The sequence below is a fragment of the Cherax quadricarinatus genome, chromosome 83 (assembly GCF_038502225.1).
Source record: "Cherax quadricarinatus isolate ZL_2023a chromosome 83, ASM3850222v1, whole genome shotgun sequence".
In the NCBI taxonomy this organism is placed as follows: Eukaryota; Metazoa; Arthropoda; class Malacostraca; order Decapoda; family Parastacidae; genus Cherax; species Cherax quadricarinatus.
In genome coordinates, this window is record NC_091374.1 from 9,373,027 (window position 1) to 9,395,288 (window position 22,262).

Consider the following 22,262-nt stretch of genomic DNA (forward strand, 5'->3'; position numbering starts at 1 on the left):
GAGATAGATACAGAGAGATAGATACAGAGAGATAGATACAGAGAGATAGATACAGAGAGATAGATACAGAGAGAGAGATACAGAGAGAGAGATACAGAGAGAGAGATACAGAGAGAGAGATACAGAGAGAGAGATACAGAGAGAGAGATACAGAGAGAGAGATACAGAGAGAGAGATACAGAGAGAGAGATACAGAGAGAGAGATACAGAGAGAGAGATACAGAGAGAGAGATACAGAGAGAGAGATACAGAGAGAGAGAGACAGCCACATTCAATCAGCCAACCAACCAGCCAACCAACCAGCCAACCAACCAGCCACCCACCCACCCAGCCGGATACGTATTACACATGTTCCAGAGCTGTTTCTCTTTACTTAGGGTATAGGTTACACTACATTCTGGCAGGATGACACTACCAGTGGTATTCTCCCATTCCACTGTGTCTACAATACATAAAGATAACAGTAACATATGATACTGTATGCGAAGTGACCCAAAGAAAACACATTTACCATCATTCAATCAATGGTTGTCTTTCCAGAAGTGTGCTAACATCACAATTTAATTACCTTCTGACTGGAACATCCTGACCCTTCGTTCAGTGAGCAAGCACTGCCCTTCCCACCTCCAGGACATAAATGCAGCTAACCTGTTTACCCCGAATCTTTTTATAAAAGTTACTTTGCTCACACACTAACAGTACAGTGGACCCCCGGTATTCGATATTAATCCGTTCCTGAGAGCTCATCGAATACCGATAATATCGAAAACCGAATCAATTTTCTTCATAAGAAATAATGGAAATCAAATTAATCAGTGCAAGACAGCCAAAAGTATGAAAAAAAAAATTTTACTACACGAAATATTAAGTTTAATGCAAAAGAATAATTACAATAACAATAAAATAATTGACACTTATCTTTAATGAAGATTTGGTGATGATTGATGGGATGGGAGGAGGGGAGAGGTGTTAGTGTTTAGAAGGGGAATCCCTTTCCATTAGGACTTGAGGTAGCAAGTCCTTTTCTGGGGTTACTTCCCTTCTTTTAATGCCACTAGGACCAGCTTCAGAGTCACTGGATTTCTGTCGCACAACATATCTGTCCATAGTGGCCTGTACCTCCTGTTCCTTTATGACATTCCTAAAGTGTTTCACAACATTGTTAGTGTAATAGTCACCAGCACGGCTTGCAATAGCTGTGTTAGGGTGATTGTCATCAAAAAAGGTTTGCACTTTAAGCCACATTGCACACATTTCCTTAATCTTTGAAGTAGGCAACTTCTTCAATCTCTCTATCCCCTCTTCCGAAGCAGTTTCCTCAAGTGTGGCCTCTTGCTGTTGAAGATGATCTATCAGCTCATCAGTGGTTAGTTCTTCACTGTCCTCCTCCACCAACTCTTCCACATCCTCCCCACTATTAGATTAAACTCAGTTGTACTATAGCTCATTCTAGCTCAATACATAGTCAATACCAAATTCACTATATTAGACCACAGTGCAATTGCTAGTGAGACTGGTGCTATTTTTAATTTGTATTTTTATATTATTAGATTAAACCTAGTTGTACTATAGCTCATTCTAGCTCAAAACAGACTCCACAAAAGTCATTACATTAGACCTTAGTGCAATTCAAGTGAGAGTCTTGTTCTATTTTTTATTTGTATTTTTATATTACTAGTTTATACCTAGGAAATTACAAACATCCTAATTTTAGAAAAATTTAAACATAAAAAAAAGGTTACACCCCCTTTCTTACGGAGATTTCCCATCAACTTATACTGATGACAGCCTGAAAACTGATTTCATCAACAAAGAACAAACACTTCATACCAACAATAATTAAACCAACCGGGTCATGAAAAAGGCAACCAAAATAGACCCATTGCCCAATATACTACCCCCACTTAAACGGGGATAACCAGATAGCATCAACCACTCCCTACCTTCCTGACAAACATTAGTAAACCACCATTAATACAACAAAGTCTCATTTAGACACCATGATGAGGCCCAAAAAGTTCACAGCTGCCCTAGAGACTGTTGGATGGCCTAAAAACCTCCAAGGCCAAGGGTTTTGATATAAGACTTTTTTCTTCAAATTTTAGACTATACAACAAACATTTCCATAAAAAAACAGATCACAAAAAAATGGTTGGGTTGCCCATGGCTAACCAGACCTTTCTGAAATCCATTGAAAAGAAACAAAAAAAAAGCAATTAGACGGGGTTAATAAAAAGATATTTTTAAAACATATTCACAGTTTACCAAAGAATAAAGAAAGCCAAAAAACATTATCCAGAGATTCAAGACACAGAAATATAAAAAAGGACGGGAAAACACCGATTTAGGACCCAAAACAAAAACAAGAATATTGTCCAACAAAACCCCAATAAACACATACATCCCACTGACAAACTAAAAATAAAACATTTCTCAACCCAAAGGATTTTAACTCCCAAAAAACCCCACATACCAATCCCATGCGGGACTCCCTAGAGGGGAATTTCCCCCAAATTCTTCTATTTTTCACCAACTGGCCCAGGTCACCAGTTTATAAAGTCACAAAATAACTGGGAATCTTCCATGCCCCACCATTACTGTACAAGCACCCCATGTCCTTTATGCCATTTCATTATTTTTTTCAAGTCACTAGAAAAGCACCTTCCGAAAATATCAAAATGGAAGGGGGACACTAAACATAAAGGTTCCCGACTTAAAAACATAGACCAATATCAAACTTTACATCCAAAATCTTGAAAACTCCCACAGGAGACTATATTCATTTATAACAAAAAACATATCAACCCCTGCCAATTTGATTAGGAAAATGAAAGCACTAAAGATGCAATCATAAAATGCTGATCTGTTTAAAAATTGGGAAAATAAAATATCCAAGAATTTTTTTTGACCAAAAAAGCTTTTAACAAGACCAAACCTACTACAAAATTTACCATTTGGGAAAAAGGCCCTTTTTATTTCAAATCTACCTTACTAACAGGTATCGATTAACATTAAAGAAAATACAAAAAAACGCCACTTGATATGGAGTTCCAAAGTTCCCGGGTTTCCCGCCTTTTCCCATAAATCGATCCCAAAAATCCCCAAAACCTGCCCCTTCTCTTTGCTGAAACGATTTTTGTCATCTCTCACCCAATTTCCCCCTCAACACCATTTTTAAAAAATACTATAAATCCTTCAAAATCCCTTTTGTCTACACATTCTGGCCACAGTTTTTTCCAAGCAGAGTTCAAGGTCCCCTTAGTCACTCCCTCCCAAGCCTTACCTATAAGGTTTATACAGTTGAGGATATTAAAGTGATCCTTCCAAAACTCTTTTAGAGTCAGTTGAGTTTCTGTGGTCACTACAAAGCACTTTTGAAACATAGCTTTTGTGTACAGTTTCTTGAAGTTGGAAATGACCTGCTGGTCCATGGGCTGTAGGAGAGGAGTGGTATCAGGAGGCAAAAACTTCACCTTAATGAAGCTCATGTCCCAAGAAAGTCACTCTGCCAAGTCTGTAGGATGACTAGGGGCATTGTCTAATACCAGGAGGCACTTAAGGTCTAATTTCTTTTCAGTTAGGTAATTTTTCACAGTGGGGGCAAATGCTTGGTGTAACCAGTCATAGAAAAAGTCCCTAGTAACCCATGCCTTACTGTTTGCCCTCCACAGCACACACAAATTAGCCTTGAGGACATTGTTTTTCCTGAACACTCTGGGAGTTTCAGAGTGATACACCAATAAAGGCTTCACTTTGCAATCACCACTAGCATTGGCACACATGAGAAGAGTAAGCCTGTCTTTCATAGGCTTATGTCTGGGAGTGCCTTTTCCTCCTGAGTAATGTAGGTCCTGCTTGGCATTTTCTTCCAAAACAGGCCTGTTTCGTCGCTTTTTGGTCCGAACTGGCAGCCTCACCATGCCTAATCACACTATGTATGCCACTACGATTCTTAAATCTTTCAAACCAACCTTTGCTGGCCTTAAATTCACTCGCATCACCATTAGTTGCAGGCAATTTCTTTACCAAATCGTCATGCAACTGCCTAGCCTTTTCACAAATGATCGCTTGAGAGATGCTATCTCCTGCTATCTGTTTTTCATTTATCCACACCAATAACAATCTCAGCATTTTCTAACACTTGCGGTCGCTGTTTCATAATCACAGTTGCACCTTTTGCAAGATCAGCTTCCTTGATTGCCGTTTTCCTGGTCACTATAGTAGAGATGGTTGATTGGGGTTTATTATACAACCTAACCAGCTCCGACACACGTACTCCACTTTCGTACTTTGCAACTATCTCTTTCTTCATTTCATAAGTCATTAGCGACTTTTTTCTCAAAGGGTTGGCACTAGAAGCTTTCTTGGGGCCCATGGTGACTTATTTTGCAGAAACAAGCACCAAACACAGCGATAATATGGATATGGAATGTACCGAATGTATCCTTAGATGCGCGCACACTGGCTGGCTTGTAAACACTGGCACACACGGGGCAGTTCAGGCTACACGTGGATACATCTCGTACGAATCGTATCGAATACCGGGTTTTCAATCAAATACCGAGGAAAATTTTTTTGCGATATAATGTATCGAATACCAGATTTATCGAAAACCAATGCCATCGAATACCGGGGGTCCACTGTACATTCATTAATGGCAACTTTTCTCCATCCACTCTTATCTAACATGCTCACACAATCCCAGTGGATGCTCAAGTCTCTAAAACTCGAAGCTTCTTTTACCCTCTCCTCCCCCAACCATTCCTGGAACAACCCATGCCCCTCATACCTACTACCCCAGATTTATATGCCCTCTACATCACCTATACCTCTCCAACTTCTCTACATACCCAAACCACCTCAACTACTCCTCAGCCCTCTGAATTATTATAATGCTGTTCTAAATTACAGCCTCTCCTCACTTAATGATGGCGTTCCATTTCTGTTCCTAAGACGACATCGGTAAACGAATTCGTCACTAAGCAAGGAGCATACTATAATGGTAGTGGGTTTGTATCAACCATCTTTGATATTGTTTTAATGTCACTTATGCACCATTTATAACATTTTTAGAATAATTTTAAATGTTTATACAGTGGAACCTCATTTTTCGGCCGCTGCATTTATCAGCCGATTCGTATTTAGGCCGTTTTTTCGGCGGAAATTTAGCTCCATATTTCGGCTGTTGCCTCGTACGTTGGCCATATTACACGCATCAGCCCACCTCCCACCGGGATGCTGCAAGTAGGTTAGTCAGTCTCCCTTTGTCAGTCAGCAAGTGAGTACATACTCCACGCATTCATCCAAACATTTCCTTAAAATCCATTGTTTTTGGCGTTTTTTTATTTAAGTGCGACTGTGAAATAAGTCGCCATGGGTCCCTAGAAAGTTCCTGGTAAAGTTCTTTTGGTAAAGAAAGTTAGAAACACGATGGAATTTAAGAAGGAAATAACAGAAAAATATGCAAGTGGTGTATGGCAAAAACAAATCAACAATCACTTCTACCCTGGCAAAAAACAAATCAAGGAAGCTGATGAGATTCAGTGATTCTACGATATGTGTAGCCAGCGATCAAGTGTAGCATTAACAGTGTAGCGAGTAAGTTAAGCGATAGAAAAAGGACGACATGAAACCGACTCCTCCAATGTTGTTGGAGGTATATAAGGCCACTACAAACACACGCCACCCTGCCTACCTTCCACCACCCTAGACCAATGCCAGCATCTCCAAGGTACAGTAAACATAAATATTTCTTATAGGTTATGACATATTTTATTCATTCTAGAGTATATATCATGTTTATATGTTATTAATATTGCTTATTGTGTCATATTAGATCAATTGTGATAGATAAATAAGATGCAGAGCTGATATGAGCATCATATTGAAGGAGTATCTTGTCCTGTCTCCAAACTCCTCTCCTCCCCATCTTCCAAAAGCCAACAAGAGTCTTCAATAAAGGTATGTAATAGTGATTTAAATGTTCTTAATTTATTTTATTTAATTCTCAATGTTTTGTGTATGTAAAACTATAATTAATCTTTAAAAAATGTATTTTTTTTGTGAATATTTTTGGGTGTCTGGAACGGATTAATTTTTTTTTTTTTTAACAAGTCGGCCATCTCCCACCGAGGCAGGGTGACCCAAAAAGAAAATACTTTCATCATCATTCAACACTTTCACCTCACTCACACATAATCACTGTTTTTGCAGAGGTGCTCAGAATACAACAGTTTAGAAGTACACCTACCAACCGACTTACGACCTGCTTGACTTACAACCACTCGACTTACGACCGTGTTTTTTTTTTGCAAAATTTCTGGGAAATAAACAACTATTTGTGCTGTACACGGTGTTTATCCTAAACCTTACAGTAAAAAATACAGTACTAACAGCATAAAAAGTAAAGTAAAACATGAAATACCAAAATAAAACAATAAAATAAAGTCATTACAAAAATGTGATGTTGATATTCAGTAGTAAAGTTCGACTTACGACCGGTTTCTCGGAACCGAACTCGGTCGTAAGTCGGATGGTAGGTGTATATACATATAAAGATACACAACATATCCCTCTAAACTGCCAATATCCCAAAATCCCTCCTTTAAAGTGCAGGCATTGTACTTCCCATTTCCAGGACTCAAGTCCGGCTATATAAAATAACCGGTTTCCCTGAACCCCTTCACCAAATATTACCCTGCTCACACTCCAACAGCTCGTCAGGTCCCAAATACCATTCGTCTCCATTCACTCCTATCTAACACATTCACTCACGCTTGCTGGAAATCCAAGCCCCTCGCCCACACAACCTCCTTTACCCCGTCCCTCCAACCTTTTCGAGGACGACCCCTACCCCGCCTTCCTTCCCCTACAGATTTATACGCTCTCCATGTCATTCTACTTTGATCCATTCTCTCTAAATGACCAAACCACCTCATCAAACCCTCTTCAGCCCTCTGACTAATACTTTTATTAGCTCCACACCTTCTCCTAATTTCCACACTCCGAATTTTCTGCATAACATTTACACCACGCATTGCCCTTAGACAGGACATCTCCACTGCCTCCAACCACCTCCTCGCTGTGGCATTTACAACCCAAGCTTCACACCCATATAAGAGTGTTGGTACCACTATACTTTCATACATTTCCTTCTTTGCCTCCATAGATAACACTCTTTGTCTCCACATATACCTCAATGCACCACTCACCTTTTTTTTATTTTATTATTATCACACTGGCCGATTCCCACCAAGGCAGGGTGGCCCGAAAAAGAAAAACTTTCACCATCATTCGCTCCATCACTGTCTTGCCAGAAGGGTGCTTTACACTACAGTTTTTAAACTGCAACATTAACACCCCTCCTTCAGAGTGCAGGCACTGTACTTCCCATCTCCAGGACTCAAGTCCGGCCTGCCGGTTTCCCTGAATCCCTTCATAAATGTTACTTTGCTCACACTCCAACAGCACGTCAAGTATTAAAAACCATTTGTCTCCATTCACTCCTATCAAACACGCTCACTCATGCCTGCTGGAAGTCCAAGCCCCTCGCACACAAAACCTCCTTTACCCCCTCCCTCCAACCTTTCCTAGGCCGACCCCCTACCCCACCTTCCTTCCACTACAGACTGATACACTCTTGAAGTCATTCTGTTTCGCTCCATTCTCTCTACATGTCCGAACCACCTCAACAACCCTTCCTCAGCCCTCTGGACAACAGTTTTGGTAATCCCGCACCTCCTCCTAACTTCCAAACTACGAATTCTCTGCATTATATTCACACCACACATTGCCCTCAGACATGACATCTCCACTGCCTCCAGCCTTCTCCTCGCTGCAACATTCATCACCCACGCTTCACACCCATATAAGAGCGTTGGTAAAACTATACTCTCATACATTCCCCTCTTTGCCTCCAAGGACAAAGTTCTTTGTCTCCACAGACTCCTAAGTGCACCACTCACTCTTTTTTCCCTCATCAATTCTATGATTCACCTCATCATTCATAGACCCATCCGCTGACACGTCCACTCCCAAATATCTGAATACGTTCACCTCCTCCATACTCTCTCCCTCCAATCTGATATCCAATCTTTCATCACCTAATCTTATTGTTATCCTCATAACCTTACTCTTTCCTGTATTCACCTTTAATTTTTCTTCTTTTGCACACCCTACCAAATTCATCCACCAATCTCTGCAACTTCTCTTCAGAATCTCCCAAGAGCACAGTGTCATCAGCAAAGAGCAGCTGTGACAACTCCCACTTTGTGTGTGATTCTTTATCTTTTAACTCCACGCCTCTTGCCAAGACCCTCGCATTTACTTCTCTTACAACCCCATCTATAAATATATTAAACAACCACGGTGACATCACACATCCTTGTCTAAGGCCTACTTTTACTGGGAAAAAATTTCCCTCTTTCCTACATACTCTAACTTGAGCCTCACTATCCTCGTAAAAACTCTTCACTGCTTTCAGTAACCTACCTCCTACACCATACACTTGCAACATCTGCCACATTGCCCCCCTATCCACTCTGTCATACTTTTTTTTTTTTTTTTTCTTTCTTTTTTTTTTTTTTTTATTATCACACTGGCCGATTCCCACCAAGGCAGGGTGGCCCGAAAAAGAAAAACTTTCACCATCATTCGCTCCATCACTGTCTTGCCAGAAGGGTGCTTTACACTACAGTTTTTAAACTGCAACATTAACACCCCTCCTTCAGAGTGCAGGCACTGTACTTCCCATCTCCAGGACTCAAGTCCGGCCTGCCGGTTTCCCTGAATCCCTTCATAAATGTTACTTTGCTCACACTCCAACAGCACGTCAAGTATTAAAAACCATTTGTCTCCATTCACTCCTATCAAACACGCTCACGCATGCCTGCTGGAAGTCCAAGCCCCTCGCACACACAACCTCCTTTACCCCCTCCCTCCAACCCTTCCTAGGCCGACCCCTACCCCGCCTTCCTTCCACTACAGACTGATACACTCTTGAAGTCATTCTGTTTCGCTCCATTCTCTCTACATGTCCGAACCACCTCAACAACCCTTCCTCAGCCCTCTGGACAACAGTTTTGGTAATCCCGCACCTCCTCCTAACTTCCAAACTACGAATTCTCTGCATTATATTCACACCACACATACGCCTTTTCCAAATCCATAAATGCCACAAAGACCTCTTTAGCCTTATCTAAATACTGTTCACTTATATGTTTCACTGTAAACACCTGGTCCACACACCCCCTACCTTTCCTAAAGCCTCCTTGTTCATCTGCTATCCTATTCTCCGTCTTACTCTTAATTCTTTCAATTATAACTACCATACACTTTACCAGGTATACTCAACAGACTTATCCCCCTATAATTTTTGCACTCTCTTTTATCCCCTTTGCCTTTATACAAAGGAACTATGCATGCTCTCTACCGATCCCTAGGTACCTTACCCTCTTCCATACATTTATTAAATAATTGCACCAACCACTCCAAAACTATATCCCCACCTGCTTTTAACATTTCTATCTTTATCCCATCAATCCCGGCTGCCTTGCCCCCTTTCATTTTACCTACTGCCTCACGAACTTCCCCCACACTCACAACTGGCTCTTCCTCACTCCTACAAGATGTTATTCCTCCTTGCCCTATACACGAAATCACAGCTTCCCTATCTTCATCAACATTTAACAATTGGTAGGTAAGACACATAGGCAACAGTTAGGCAACTTTATTCTGAAACGTTTCGCCTACACAGTAGGCTTCTTCAGTCGAATACAGAAAGTAGGCAGGAACAGTAGAGATGTGAAGACGATGTAATCAGTCCATCACCCTTGAAGTCGTAGAATTTGAGGTTGTCAGTCCCTCGGCCTGGAGAAGTTCAGTTCCATAGTCAGGAACTATCTGAAGATCAAGCGACAGTGCGGAGACTTAAATACTGTCGGAAGGAGAGGTGCAGAGTAGTAGTAGTAGTAGTGAAAATGTAGCCACTGAGAGGTCAGGTCCCTCTCAGATCCAACAGTTCTCACTTGAAAGGGTTGTCTAAGGCGTTTTCTGTACCAAGAGGCCATGTGTTGCAGTGTTCATCTTGTCAGACACTGCAACACATGGCCTCTTGGTACAGAAAATGCCTTAGACAACCCTTTCAAGTGAGAACTGTTGGATCTGAGAGGGACCTGACCTCTCAGTGGCTACATTTTCACTACTACTACTACTACTACTACTACTCTGCACCTCTCCTTCCGACAGTATTTAAGTCTCCGCACTGTCGCTTGATCTTCAGATAGTTCCTGACTATGGAACTGAACTTCTCCAGGCCGAGGGACTGACAACCTCAAATTCTACGACTTCAAGGGTGATGGACTGATTACATCGTCTTCACATCTCTACTGTTCCTGCCTACTTTCTGTATTCGACTGAAGAAGCCTACTGTGTAGGCGAAACGTTTCGGAATAAAGTTGCCTAACTGTCGCCTATGTGTCTTACCTACCAACCTGTCGGTATTGTATACCATTTTGATGTTCAACATTTAACAATTCCTCAAAATATTCCCTCCATCTTCCCAATACCTCTAACTCTCCATTTAATAACTCTCCTCTCCTATTTTTAACTGACAAATCCATTTGTTCTCTAGGCTTTCTTAACTTGTTAATCTCACTCCAAAACTTTTTCTTATTTTCAACAAAATTTGTTGATAACATCTCACCCACTCATTTGCTCTCTTTTTACATTGCTTCACCACTCTCTTAACCTCTCTCTTTTTCTCCATATACTCTTCCCTCCTTGTATCACTTCTACTTTGTAAAAACTTCTCATATGCTAACTTTTTCTCCCTTACTACTCTCTTTACATCATCATTCCACCAATCGCTCCTCTTCCCTCCTGCACCCACTTTCCTGTAACCACAAACTTCTGCTGAACACTCTAACACTACATTTTTAAACCTACCCCATACCTCTTCGACCCCATTGCCTATGCTCTCATTAGCCCATCTATCCTCCAATAGTTGTTTATATCTTACCCTAACTGCCTCCTCTTTTAGTTTATAAACCTTCACCTCTCTCTTCCCTGATGCTTCTATTCTCCTTGTATCCCATCTACCTTTTACTCTCAGTGTAGCTACAACTAGAAAGTGATCTGATATATCTGTGGCCCCTCTATAAACATGTACATCCTGAAGTCTACTCAACAGTCTTTTATCTACCAATACATAATCCAACAAACTACTGTCATTTCGCCCTACATCATATCTTGTATACTTATTTATCCTCTTTCTTAAAATATGTATTACCTATAACTAAACCCCTTTCTATACAAAGTTCAATCAAAGGGCTCCCATTATCATTTACACCTGGCACCCCAAACTTACCTACCACACCCTCTCTAAAAGTTTCTCCTACTTTAGCATTCAGGTCCCCTACCACAATTACTCTCTCACTTGGTTCAAAGGCTCCTATACATTCACTTAACATCTCCCAAAATCTCTCTCTCTCCTCTGCATTCCTCTCTTCTCCAGGTGCATACACGCTTATTATGACCCACTTCTCGCATCCAACCTTTATTTTAATCCACATAATTCTTGAATTTACACATTCATATTCTCTTTTCTCCTTCCATAACTGATCATTTAACATTACTGCTACCCCTTCCTTTGCTCTAACTCTCTCAGATACTCCAGATTTAATCCCATTTATTTCCCCCCACTGAAACTCTCCTACCCCCTTCAGCTTTGTTTCGCTTAGGGCCAGGACATCCAACTTCTTTTCATTCATAACATCAGCAATCATCTGTTTCTTGTCATCCGCACTACATCCACGCACATTTATGCATCCCAGTTTTATAACGTTTTTCTTCTTCTCTTTTTTAGTAAATGTCTACAGGAGAAGGGGTTACTAGCCCATTGCTCCCGGCATTTTAGTCGCCTCATACGACACGCATGGCTTACGGAGGAAAGATTCTTTTCCACTTCCCCATGGACAATAGAAGAAATAAAGAAGAACAAGAGCTATTTAGAAAAAGGAGAAAAACCTAGATGTATGTATATATATATGCATGTGCGTGTCTGTGAAGTGTGACCAAAGTGTAAGTAGGAGTAGCAAGATATCCCTGTTATCTAGCGTGTTTATGAGACAGAAAAAGAAACCAGCAATCCTACCATCATGCAAAACAGTTACAGGTTTTTGTTTCACAGTCATCTGGCAGGACGGTAGTACTTCCCTGGGTGGTTGCTGTCTACCAACCTACTACCTACCTTTTTTTCCTCATCAATTCTATGATTTACCTCATCCTTCATAAATCCATCCGCTGATACGTCAACTCCCAAATATCTGAAAACAATCACTTCTTCCATACTCCTCTTCCCCAATTTGATATCAAATTTTTCTTTATCTAAATCATTTGATACCCTCATCACCTTACTCTTCTCTATGTTCACTTGCAACTTTCTACCTTTACACACACTCCCAAATTCGTCCACTAAACTCTGCAATTTTTCTTTAGAATCACCCATAAGCACAGTATCATCAGCAAAAAGTAACTGTCACTTCCAATTTTGTATTTGATTCCCCATAATTTAATCCTACCCCTCTCCTGAACACCCTAGCATTTACTTCTTTTACAACCCCATCTATAAATATATTAAACAACCATGGTGACATTACACATCCCTGTCTAAGACCTACTTTTACCGGGAAGTAGTCTTCCTCTCTTCTACACACCCTAACCTGAGCCTCACTGTCCTCATAAAAACTCTTTACAGCATTTAGTAACTTACCACCTATTCCATATACTTGCAACATCTGCCACATTGCTCCCCTATCCACTATCATATGCCTTTTCTAAATCCATAAATGCAATAAAAGCTTCCCTACCTTTATCTAGATACTGTTCACATATATGCTTCAATGTAAACACCTGATCTACATATCCCCTACTCACTCTAAAACCTCCTTGCTCATCCGCAATCCTATACTCTGGCTTACCTCTTAATCCTTTCAATAATAACCCTACCATACACTTTTCCTGGTATACTCAGTAAACTAATTCCTCTATAATTTTTACAATCTCTTTTGTCCCCCTTCCCTTTATAAAAAGGGATTAATTGTATTTACATTAATTCTCATGGGAAATATTGCTTCGAATTAAGGCCGACCTTCGGGAGCGAATTACAGCCAAAAAACAAGGTTCCACTGTACAGTAGTAGTATACTGTAATAAACAGAATAGAGGAAATCAGCTCTAATATACATTATTTAGGCATACATACTGGTCAGAGCCCATCGTAAGTCTGAGTTGTCAGTAAACAAGTATGTCACTAAGTGAGGAGAGGCTGTATATTAACCCTTTGAGGGTTGCCAGGCCCTCTCAAAGATTTCTTCTCAGGGTCACCAAAATTTAAAAAAAAAAAAAAAAAAAAAAAATTTTTTTTTCTTAAGAAAAGATAGAGAACCTTTTTCTGGTCATAATGATACCAAAAGTATGAAATTTGATGGAAAACTTACGGAATTATGCTCTCGCGAAGTTAGCGGTCTCGACGATGTTTACGCATCAGCGATTTTGCCCACTTTGAGCCCTATTTTCAGCCAATTCCAGTGTACTAGTCGACAAAAATCATAACTATTTCGCTAGAACTCCGTTTTTTCTATCGAATAAGTACAAGAAACCACCCATTTACTGATTTCAACTATCCAATAAAGTGGTCAGAATTTAGTAATTTTGCCAATTTCACACAAATTTCAAAAGATGCCAATTTCCAAATAGGGTCCAGAATAAACAAGAAAGACATTCCTGGCACTAAAATAACATTTCCTCTGTTCATTAGTCACATCCCCATGCCCCTCTTACATTTCTTATGCTTTCCACTTTGAATTTTTATTCTCACAAAAAATAGAAGATTTACTGTTATGCAGACTACTGTATTAGTGTAGAAATGGTATAAATAATACCAGCACACTTGTGAAAAATATTAGATCCACCAGTTGACGTGTATTGGACGCGTAGCATGATTTGTTTACTTCTGAACTTTGGCAAAAATTTAACATTTCTGCTACTTTGAGCTCAATTTCAAGGTACTTTTCATTGTGAAACCAATCAAAATCATCTCAATTTCTGTAACATGTCTTCCATTCTATAAAATAAGACGAGGAAAACTAGAATACAATCATAAATACCATACGAAAATACAGTGCAAAGTCGGTTTTAAATAAAAAACAGATTTTTTTTTCTCATTACGCACTGTGTGCTGCAGGATTTTTTTTATACTGCGCACACTGACCACAGACCCATTCTTTCATATGTAGGCCTACCAGCTTTCTCTTGCTAGATTTGAGGGCGCTAGAATTTATGTGTACTAGTACGTCAAAAACCCTGGCGCGTAAGCCATACTAGTACGGCCGAAACCTCGAAAGGGTTAAAATAGAATACATGTAAATGCTAAACCTGTTTGGATCATTCTCTAAATTCTTTCCTACAAAGTATACAAAGAAAAATATATTGGCAATGTCTCAAGAAAACATCAATGTCAATATAACATCCAGGTTTACCTAGTGCTTTAAATATCACAGCTGCCACAGCATATACACCAGCATTGCCCAGTAAAAATGCAACAACATCAACTTTCTTGCCATGGCCCTTTGTGTAGCTGGCTTCTTCAAGTGCAGGTTCCAAATACTCCATTGCTTGCTCCAAGAAACGGTCTCTCTCCTCAGCAAATTCAGGCATCTTGGAAAGGCGATAAAACATGTATGCTGCTCCTACCAATCCAACATAGAGGCCTCCATCACAATTCTGTGGAAAACATTATCTGCAACTATGTGAAGCACACAACCAATACTACACAGTTTTACACTTTACATTCAGCTTAAAAATAGAATGTGAAATTCATTTGAAATTGCCATTTACACAGAAGATTAGAGCAATCCAAAATATTATTTGTACAAAATGCTTAATCACAATAGTGGGAGATGGGACAGCATGCAATAAAAGAAAAAAATCTACAGTAGTATACAGAGGGTAATTAGAGGAAAATGCAAAACACAGGAAGTCAGATTTGAAAGTCCGTGCAGTAAATCAATCATTGGTACACTACTCTGAGACAGGAGTGCAGACATTAGTATACAAGCATTGCACGTCACTAAAAGGCAGGCTGAGAATAAAGACGACATGTTCACTAATGAACACATGAAGCTCTAGCTTCACATGGCAAGGGTCTGGGTTCGATTCCCAGTGAGGGTAGAAACATTGGGCATATTTCCTTACACCGGGTGTCTGTTTCCCATCAGTAAAATGGGTACCTTGGAGTTAGTAGACTGGTGTGGGTTGCATCCTGGGACAAAACTGACCTCATTTGCCTGAAATGCTCTGCATAACAAGTAGCTTTCTATATAGTAGTTTGTCACTGATGTCAGCTAGGCCTGCATACCTTGTACATGTACACTTGTAGAAATAAAAATATTATATACAATCAGACTCTATGGGGAAGTAGAACAGAATTCTTCCTCCGTAAGCCATGCGTGTCAAAGAGGCAACTAAAAATGCCAGAAGCAAGGGGGCTAGTAACCTTCTCCTGTATACATTACTAAATTTAAAATGAGAAATTTTCATCTTTCTTTTTCGTCACCCTACCTTGGTGCTATACGCTTGTTGGAAAAAAAAAATGTACAACCAGAATGACTGAAAAACCCTCACAAATTAGAGCATGACTGCAAGATGATTGTGGACAAGCCTGGCAGGATCTGTGCTTAAACACTAAAGAACTGTCTTGCATAATTTTCAGTGATAAGTCAAGGGTAGCCAAAAACCCATGTGTAGCTTAACTTAAAACATTATGTCACCAATACAAACTAACAATTATGCTGCTAAATCATTCTGCAAGTGCTGGGTCAAGGTTAAGAAAAAAAAAAGCAACTGCCTTTGAAAAAATGAACTTATAGTCTGCAGACAATTACAAGTTTAGTAACATGTAGATATGTTCTAGTGATTTACAAATGGGGCTGATAAAAGCACTGGATCCTCAATATCACAGATTGCATCATCATGAATACATTAAAAAAAAAAGATACTGCAGCCTTCAACTGTAACTAATAAAACAGAGCAGCATGAATAGCTAGCTACAAGACAAAGCTAAGTATTAAAGGATGAAGCCTTGAAGCATAGGAATGGGTAGATTCTGACTTGGTTGAAATGGGTTGACACCTTAACACAGGAAAGCTGAAAAATATTAATAATTTATTTATTTATTTTATAATTTGAACATACAGAGGTACAAAAAAATACAGGTAAGAGCAGCATGCCAAAGCCACTTGTATGCATAGCATTATGGGCAGTAATGTAATAACAATGTCAGAAGCTTCCAAAGCACTGTGTCAACAAAAAAGCAACTGTGATGACACTTATAAGATTAAATTTTTTTTTTCATCCGGCAACTCTCCAACCTTTTCTGGATTATCCTAGGTAATGTACACACATTACTTTGTAAGATAATTGTAATCACCTCAATTTGTGTAGCTGTACTTATGTGTACCTATATCTAAATAAACTAACACTCTAGTATCCACCTCTTTTACAACCCTATCTATAAATACTGTACATTAAACAACCACTGTGACACTGAATAAGGAAGACTTCATATTTATTTATTTTATTTATTTATTTATTTATTTAATGTCTTTGCAAACAGTACATTGTGTATATATAATAGTGGGTTGCAATGCAAAGAGAGCCTCTATTATGCCTAGGCATTATGGGCCAACTTATTATTGGCTTACATTCTACTTAATACTAAGGAGTAGTATATCATAGTTGTACAGTAGGAAAGTAATTATTTCATAGTTGTACAGTAGAATATTAATTATAAATGAATCAAAATTTGTATAATACAAAGATATATGTATTTATATTCTAAAATGCTTTTGTGAAAAACAATGATTCAATTATATTCCTGTCAACAATGGATAAAAGGTTCAATGTGATTGTTTCAGTTATGATGTGGGAATACATAGGCGAGTAAATGTGTACTGGGTATTTAGCATTTAGTCTAGGGTGATTAAGTGGCTTTTGAGAAGAGTCTTAAATTGATTTTCAGACTGGGTTACTTTAATATCTTCTGGTAATGAATTCCATAGTTTGGGGCCCTTTATGTGCATTGAGTTTTTACAGTGTGATATGGACACGAGGTATATCAAAAAGAGATCTGTGTCTTGTGTTGTGGTCATGTGTCCTGTTTAGGTTGGTGAGGAAAAGTTTGAGTGGGGGTTTATATTTGCGGGTATTGTTCTGTGTATGTAGTAGGCACATGAATAAGTATGGATGTTCTTAATGGCAAGCAGATTCAGTCTTTTGAAAATTGGTGGAGTATGCTGGCGGGAGTGGGAATTTATCATCATTCTTACTGCTGCCTTTTGCTGGGTTATTAGGGGTTTTAGGTGATTGGATGTTGTTGATCCCCATGCACAAATTCCATATGTAAGATAAGGGTATACGAGTGAATGGTACAGTGCCAGGAGAGCTGATTGTGGAACGTAGTACCTTATCTTTGATAGTATGCCTACAGTCTTGGAGATTTTCTTGATGATTTGTTGTATGTGTGTCCGGAACTTAAGGCTACTGTCAAGGTGGATACCTAGGAATTTTCCCTCTGTGAGTCTTGTGACTGATGATCCATTTAGCATAATGTTAATTGGATCATTTGCAGCTTTGTTTCCAAACTGAATGAAATAGGTTTTATCAGTGTTCAGGGTAAGTTTGTTAGTCATCATCCAGGCAGATATTTTCCGTAATTCAGCATTGACTGTTGTTTGCTAGTATGACTGCGTTTGGGTGGGAAAATGCATATGTAAATACATATGTAGGGTTGGTTGGAGCTAGGAATAGCGTATTTGGGTAGGTTCCTATGAGGTAGTCTGATGGACGGGCGTTTGTGCTTGGTAGTACAGTGGACCCCAGCATACCGCACGCATTGCATACCGTACAATCCGCATACCGCTCGCTTTTCTCGCAAAAATTTTGCCTCGCATACCGCCCAAAAACCCGCTCACCGCTCTTCATCCGAGACGTGTCCAATGTGCGGTCTGAGCCACGCTCACATGTTCCGCCGGTGGCATTGTTTACCAGCCAGCCTCCGCGGTAACATCCAAGCATACAATCGGAACATTTCGTATTATTACAGTGTTTTTGGTGATTTTTTCTGGAAAATAAGTGACCATGGGCCCCAAGAAAGCTTCTAGTGCCAACCCTACAGCAATAAGGATGAGAATTACTATAGAGATGAAGAAAAAGATCATTGATAAGTATGAAAGTGGAGTGCGTGTCTCCGAGCTGGCCAGGTTGTATAATAAACCCCAATCAACCATCGCTACTATTGGTGGTACAGCTGCTGCTGCTGCTGTACCACCGTCAGCTGCTGCTGCTGCTGCACTGTCAGCTGCTGCTGCTGCACTGTCAGCTGCTGCTGCTGCTGTACCACCGTCAGCTGCTGCTGCTGCTGTAGTACCGTCTGCTGCTGCTGTAGTACCGTCTGCTGCTGCTGTAGCATCATCTGCTGCTGCTGTAGCATCGTCTGCTGCTGCTGTAGCATCGTCTGTTGCTGCTGTAGCATCGTCTGCTGCTGCTGTAGCATCATCTGCTGCTGCTGTAGCATCGTCTGCTGCTGCTGTAGCATCGTCTGCTGCTGCTGTAGCATCGTCTCTTGCTGCTGTAGCATCATCTGTTGCTGCTGTAGCATCATCTGTTGCTGCTGTAGCATCGTCTGTTGCTGCTGTACCATCGTCTGTTGCTGCTGTACCACTGTCAGCTGCTGCTGCTGCTGCTGCTGTAGCACCATTGTTGGTGTGGCTTATTGAGAATACCAAGAAACAATTTACCCCAGAGGATTTGCCACCCAGGATAACCCAAAAAAGTCAGTGTCATCGAAGACTGTCTAACTTATTTCCATTGGGGTCCTTAATCTTGTCTCCCAGGATGCAACCCACACCAGTCGACTAACACCCAGGTGAACAGGGAAAAATGCCTGGAACTAGTGCTCATATTGGTGAATTTAAAGCCAGCAAAGGTTGGTTTGAGAGATTTAAGAATCGTAGTCGCATACACAGTGTGATAAGGCCTGTTCTGGAAGAAAATGCCAAACAGGACCTACAGTACTCAGGAGGAAAAGGCACTCCCAGGACACAGTGTCTCATCAGTCATTGCTGCATCTTCAATAAAGGTAAGTGTCATTTATTCTTCATTTAGTAGAGTAGTACATGCACAATATATATTGTGCATGTACTACTCTACTATTGTGCATGTATCCTTCTCTTTGTGTGTAGGAAAATGTATATTTCATGTGGTAAAAATTTCTTTTTCATACTTTTGGGTGTCTTGCACGGATTAATTTGATTTCCATTATTTCTTATGGGGAAAATTCATTCGCATACCGAACATTTCGCATAACAATCAGCTCTCTTGCACGGATTAAAGTCGCTATGCGGGGGTCCACTGTATTTTGTTTGCTAGATTTTTTCCTATGGTGGAGAAGAAAACATTGTCTGTTTGCTGTTTCGGTTGAAGTGAGTAGGGGTTCATCTGATTTTGTTAGTTTGATTGCTTTGTTTTTGGATAACTTTTTAGTTCCAAGAATTTCAGATGGAGTTTTCCAGGTTTTTTCATATCACCTTTGATGTTCTGTAATCTATTTTCATAATACAATTTTTTTGACCTTCTCATCAGGCTGGTAAGTGCTGACGAGCAATTTCTTGACTGTTATCTAGTTATTTGACCCATTCCATACTGTTTTTCATATTTGTGCTTTGTGTTAATGGATTTGAGGATGCTTGGTGTTAGCCAGGGATTATTCAGTCTCTTTGCTGTGATCTGTTTAGTTTTTCTGGGGCAATGTCTGTTATAGAGGCATTGGGCTTTTTTTTTTAGAAAATTATTTATACATTCATTCATATCTGTTTATGTTTCAAGCTCATTTTGCCAATCGATGTTATTCATATCTGCTATAAAGTTGCTAACTACTGTCTCGTTATGTAGTCTGAAGGTTACTTTAGTAATGTCTTGTGGTAGTTTGCCCAGATTAGTTATGAGAAAGGTAGGGTAGTGGTCTGTAGTGTTGTCTGTGATTATGCCTGATTTTAAAGGAGTTATGGTGCTTGTCCAGATGTGGTCTATTAAGGAGATGCTTGTCTCGGAGATTCTTGTAGGTTTAGATATTGTTGGTAGCAACAGGCAGTTACTCATTGTGTTTGTGAATTCGGTTACTTGTGGGTCCTGGTCGTGTAGTATGTTTATGTTGAAATCACCTGTTAGTAGTAGGTGGTCTTTATTCATGTGTGCATCAGTAATCATGTTTCCTAGTTTTCACTCGAGTGATAAATGTTTGACTGTGGTACTCTGTAGATGTTTATAACTGTGAGGGGTTTTTGCAGGTCTTTTGATTTAAATTTGGCTATGATATATTCTCCATGTTCATCCCTTGTGCAAGATTTATTGATACATTCGAGTTGATTTGAATAGTATATAGTTGTTCCTCCCCCTTGCTGGTCTGTTCTACAGTTGTGTATGGCCATGTAGCCAGGAATAGTATAGACATCTGTAATATCAGGCTTAAGCCAGGTTTCTGTGAGTGTGATGATTGATATATTGGAATGAAGGGAATTGAGTAATGCTGTGAGGTCGTCATAATGTTTGCTCAAGGAAATGACATTGTAGTTAAAGATGGTTATGTTATTGTTTGCACTGAGTAATGTCTTTGCTTGGTCTGTTGTGTAGTAATTACAGTTACTGGTTGATTCGTGTAATTCATTTTGTAAAAAGTTTACATCAGGATCTATGTCTGTAATCACAGGATGAGAGTAATTTTACAAACTAGATTTTCTGAGTAAACTGATATAAGATTTATATTGAATCTACAACTAGACTTATGACTAAGACACCATGATTAATCTAAAACTTGTAAAAAAATTAAGAAAAAGGGAATATTACAGAACTGATAATTCAGTTATACACTTAAGTATCTAATAGCACCTTAATTATTTTAACAAGTGAGTTTATGAATTACAGTAGATTTTTAGTTAAAATAAAGGAGCTAATGGATACAATGGTAAAAGAATGTATTAAAAGTAAAATCAGTTGCCATCAATTGGCACTACAAAAGACCAGAACTAAGAACCAAGAAAGAAGAGCTGCCAAATAAACATTAGAAAGCTTTTCTTGGCAAACAAAGAGGTAGATCAAAGGAATGACTTACAAGGGGATGTAATAAGTAATAAAAGATACTGGAAGCTTCAATTTTTCTACAAGACTAAATACTGAAGATGGGATACCATAAATTTACCTCTGCCCTTGTAGCTACATATAGGTAACAATCACAAACAAGTAATTACATCCTAGTTTAAGAGCTGCTTTCACTGGAATATACTGTACTCCTCTTGTTTCCTACTTACCTTTACCTCAGCTTTGCTCTCATATAAACTTTTTACAGCCATTCATGTCCTACTGTATGTATTGCAATCTTTAGCAACACCTGTCATACCAACCCCCTTTCCACCCATCATATGCCTTTTATACTTTCTTACCTTTTCAAGTACTACTCATTCCATTCTATACCATCCAACACATAACAAAAAAAGTATCCAAAACGGTGGGGATCCTCTCCAAGATACGATACTATGTACCGCAAACTGCCCTTCTCACACTATACCATTCACTTATATATCCATACCTCACCTATGCTATCTGTGCTTGGGGTTCAACTGCAGCAACACACCTAAAGCCAATAATAACCAAACAAAAAGCCGCAGTAAGAATAATCACTAAATCCCATCCCTGGCAACACACACCCCCACTCTTCATAGATCTAAACTTACTCCCTGTTCAGAACATCCACACTTACTACTGTGCAATCTATATCTACAGGACCTTAAATTCCAATATTAACCTTGACCTAAAATGCTTTCTTGATAGTTGTGACAGGATCCACAGACATAACACCAGACAAACATCTCTATGACATTCCCCGTGTTCGACTAAACCTTTACAAAAATTCAATGTATTTCAAAGGACCTAAAATCTGGAACACCCTACCTGAAAACTCTAGAACTGCAGACACATTCATCACTTTCAAAACTACAGTTAGAAAACATCTTATCTCCCTGATCCACCCCGACAACTAACTACATGATAACCACCTGGTGGTTCAAAATTACACTCACTCACCCACTGACTATAAACCCAGAAATACTAATCTTAATCTTAAAATAATAAATCCTAACTAGTCATAAGTTTGCC

The 22,262-nt window shown here is 39.5% G+C and overlaps 1 protein-coding gene across 2 annotated transcripts in view; it reads right to left on the minus strand.

Annotated features, from left to right (window-relative positions):
* The window catches only part of LOC128702100 (lanC-like protein 3), a 66,821-nt gene that overhangs the window by 38,393 nt on the left and 6,166 nt on the right, over window positions 1–22,262 (minus strand). For both annotated transcript variants that reach the window (XM_070102806.1, XM_070102807.1), the window contains exon 2: window positions 14,537–14,780. In XM_070102806.1, coding sequence (XP_069958907.1) covers window positions 14,537–14,780 — 244 coding nt within the window. The remainder of the gene's footprint in view (window positions 1–14,536; window positions 14,781–22,262) is intronic.